Below are 3603 nucleotides of genomic sequence, written 5' to 3'. Positions count from 1 at the left end.
TTGAATTGCATCATTTGAGCTCTTTGGACCTCAGTTACAATGATTTCAATATGAGCCAAATCCCAGAGTTTCTTGGTTCTTTCAATAACTTAAAGCACCTCTATCTCTTAGAGGCTGAGTTTGGTGGGACTATTCCGTATGAACTTGGAAACCTTTCGCACTTGGAATCTATTGATCTCAGTGCAAATAACTTCAATAATGTTGCAAACCTTCAATGGCTCTCTCATTTGTCTTCTTTGAAAGAGTTTGTACTAAATTCAATAAATCTCAGTGAAGCCTATGATTGGGCAGACGTTGTTAATCGTCTTCCTTATTTAACATCTTAGAGCTTGAGTTCACGTGATCTTCCTCCAATCGCTCCCTCAACTCATACCCATTTCAACTATTCGAAATCTCTTACTACTGTTGATCTCTCTGATAATCATCAAAACTCCTCAATATTCGGATGGTTGCTCAACTTTAATACCAGCCTTGTTGAAATTGACCTCTCCTCTAATCAGTTAAAAGGTTCACTCCCAGATGCCCTTGGCAAAATGAATTCTCTTGAAAGTCTCAATTTCGACGAAAACTGTTAGGTTCTAAGGTCTTAGGATTTTATGTATTTAGAACTCTAATTTGTAATGTTGGCAAACCATGATCAAAATATTATATTTAGTCTTATTTAGACTTGCTCAAAGTTGGTTTAATATTGTAAAGTTGGAATCGAGTGACTGCAGAAGTACTTGGGACTTTCGGCCTGGCTCGATCGATCGAAGAATAGACTCGATCGATCGAAAATCGCACAGGTTGAATTTTCTGCAGAATTTCCAACTCAGCCCTACTTCATTAAACGTTTAGGGTTTTATGTTTTTACCCTAGGTATATAAACAAAACCCTAGCCACGTTTTTGGAGGTTGTCCACATTGGATTGTTGCTCATACATTGCTGTTTTGTGTGAATCTCTTGTGAGATCTTTGAGTTAGCATTAGGAAGTCGAGCGGGGAGCTTGTAGTCCTTCTGTAAGAACTTCAATTCTTTCATAGTGAATTCTGTTATGCCTTGAGGATCGGTGGGTCAAATCCTCCCCAGGTTTTTACCGTGTGGTTTCCTGGGTGATCATATCTTGTGTTATTTATTTTCCGCTGCTTTATATTCTTGATATGATTATTTGGATTGTTTTAACCTAGAATTGCTTAATTTGACTAAGTAACAACTTGGCTAATTAATCTAGGCTACGCAATCTGTGTGTTTAAGGGGTCTAAAAACCGTTCAAAAACCAACTTGAAGGTAGCATACCAAAATCTTTCGCAAACATATGCACTCTAAGTCCATTGTCCCTATCAAACAATAGGCTCAGTGGACAACTCGTCGAGTTTATCAATATCTTGTCTGGGTGTGCAAAAGACTCGCTGGAAATTTTGGATTTATCATTGAATCAAATGACGGGATCGTTGCCTGATTTTTCAACATTTTCATCGTTAAAACAAATATATGTTGGGACCAACAATGTAACTGGCACCGTACCCGAAGGAATTGGAAACTTTCACCAGCTGGAGGTCTTTGATGTTTCTAACAATTCTATGCATGGTGTGGTCACTGAAGTCCATCTGTCAAACCTGTCCAACTTGTGGTTTTTAGACTTGTCACTTAATTCCTTGGCTTTACAATTGAACAAGGATTGGATTCCACCTTTTCAATTGCGAGTCATATACTTGTCATCCTGCAAGCTGGGACCTAGATTTCCAAGCTGGCTCCAAACTCAGTGAAACATTTCTATCCTAGATATCTCCGATACTGGAATTTCGGATAAGATTCCTAAATGGTTTTTTGACCTGCCTCCTACTTTGCAATATCTAGATATGAGTGATAACCGATTGGAGGGTCTACTGCATCTTTTTGTTTTCCCACCTAAAATGACAGTCTTGAGTATAGCCGAAAATCGTTTTTGGGGGACAGCTTCGTCTGTTTGTAAAATCAGGGGTGGTATTTTAAATTTCCTAGACCTCTCAGACAACCTTTTATCTGGACATCTCCCCAATTGTTTTATGCATTTGCGTAAGCTACTCATTCTGAACTTGGCTGGCAACAATTTCACTGGGAAAATTCCAAGCTCTTTTGGCTCTTTGTCTCAGCTGCACACATTGAATCTATGTTGGTTGAAATATTTACGAATCTTGGATCTTTCTGCAAATAACATATCTGGAACTATACCACAATGCTTCAACAATTTTACAGCCATGGCTCAGAAAGGAGATTTGTTCAATGGATTCATTGGTAGTAATTACACTGATTCATATGTTTATGACTATGATGATACACAAGAATTCGTTAATGATGCAACGGTTATAATGAAAGGAAGAGAGTTGGAGTACGGAAAATATCTTGGACTATTAAAGATCATTAACCTTGCAAGTAACAAATTGACAGGAAAAGTTCCAAGTGAAATCTCGAGCCTCTTGGAGATGGTTGTTCTGAACATATCAAGAAACAAGTTAATTGGAGAAATCCCACAAATGATCGGACAGTTGAAGCAGTTGCAATCACTTGATATGTCAAAGAATCAATTCTCAAATGAAATCCCATCTAGCATGTCAGAGTTACATTTTCTAAGCGACTTGGACTTGTCTTACAACAATTTGTCTGGAAAAATTCCTTCAGGCACTCAACTACAAAGCTTTGATGCAGTTGATTTTACTGGAAACTGGGCACTTTGTGGGCCTCCACTCCCAAACAAGTGCCCAGGCGAAGAAACACCAAACCAAAGTGATCAACCAACTGATCATGATGGCTATGAAGATAATGAAAAGGATGGAGATGAATTTGAGAAATGGTTTTTTGCAGCAGCAGGATTTGGATTTTTTGTAGGATTTTGGGGAATTTGTGGACCTTTGCTCTTTAAGAGTTCTTGGAGGGGTGCTTATTTCTTGTTTCTGGACAACATGAAGGACTGGCTTTATGCAACAAAATTGGCAATGTGCATGAAAAGATTGCGGAGGAAGTTTTAGAACCAGGGGTGACCACTTTGTTTGTAGCAAGAGGTTATCAAATAAGATGTCTATGGTTTTTATGGACTTTTAACTAGTGATATGTACATAATACTTTCTCTCACAGCACCATATTTTTACTCGTTATGGTATTCAATAATGCAAAATGACAAACATGTCATGTGTAATTGGAGTTTAGTTAATGTTTAAGCGTTCCTATATATCCAGTCTTAGTTTGTGATTCCAGTACTGGTGGTTACTGACAGTGTTGCTCCTCTATATCTTGTCTGCATTTTAACATTGTTGAATCAAAATGTTGATTGGAAATGTATGTCTGTTTCAAAAATCTCTTAGAGGTATACTTTTCTTTGACGCAATTCATGTTAGGAGCAGCAGTAATTGCACGTGAAATGACTCTTCCATTCTCTAAGAATAAATTCATAACGTTTGCATGGCATTGGAGAGACGTTTTTACCCTTTTTTTTTATCACCTTCTTTCTCAGCAACTTCTTTGTCACTCCTTATTTTGATGAGATACACTTGCACTACAAGAAATTGGTCTTGCGCTATGGCGAAAACCACTGCAATAGACCAAAAACTAAAATAAAATAAAAACATTGTAAGGATCCTATTTTGAAAC

The 3603-nt window shown here is 37.7% G+C and overlaps 1 protein-coding gene across 1 annotated transcript; it reads left to right on the top strand.

The window, feature by feature from the left end:
- Positions 1 to 1418: 1418 nt before the first annotated feature.
- LOC112028908 (receptor-like protein EIX2) lies at positions 1419 to 2984 on the top strand. Its single transcript, XM_065762615.1, has 2 exons — positions 1419 to 1566; positions 1762 to 2984. The coding sequence occupies exons 1-2, from the start codon at positions 1419 to 1421 to the stop codon at positions 2982 to 2984; spliced, it is 1371 nt and encodes a 456-aa protein (XP_065618687.1).
- The last annotated feature ends 619 nt before the right edge of the window (positions 2985 to 3603 follow it).

Source organism: Quercus suber, unplaced genomic scaffold (genome assembly GCF_002906115.3).
Source record: "Quercus suber isolate HL8 unplaced genomic scaffold, Cork oak 2.0 scaffold_466, whole genome shotgun sequence".
NCBI lineage: Eukaryota > Viridiplantae > Streptophyta > Magnoliopsida > Fagales > Fagaceae > Quercus > Quercus suber.
This window is presented reverse-complemented; position numbering and strand designations above follow the sequence as displayed.

Bases quoted from the DNA above. Each gene is read 5' to 3' on its own strand.
- LOC112028908 (XM_065762615.1), top strand. From the start codon at position 1,419: ATGACGGGATCGTTGCCTGATTTTTCAACATTTTCATCGTTAAAACAA. The intron at 1,567-1,761 runs GTGTGGTCACTG...TTTCTATCCTAG, and splicing joins TTCTAACAATTCTATGCATG to ATATCTCCGATACTGGAATT.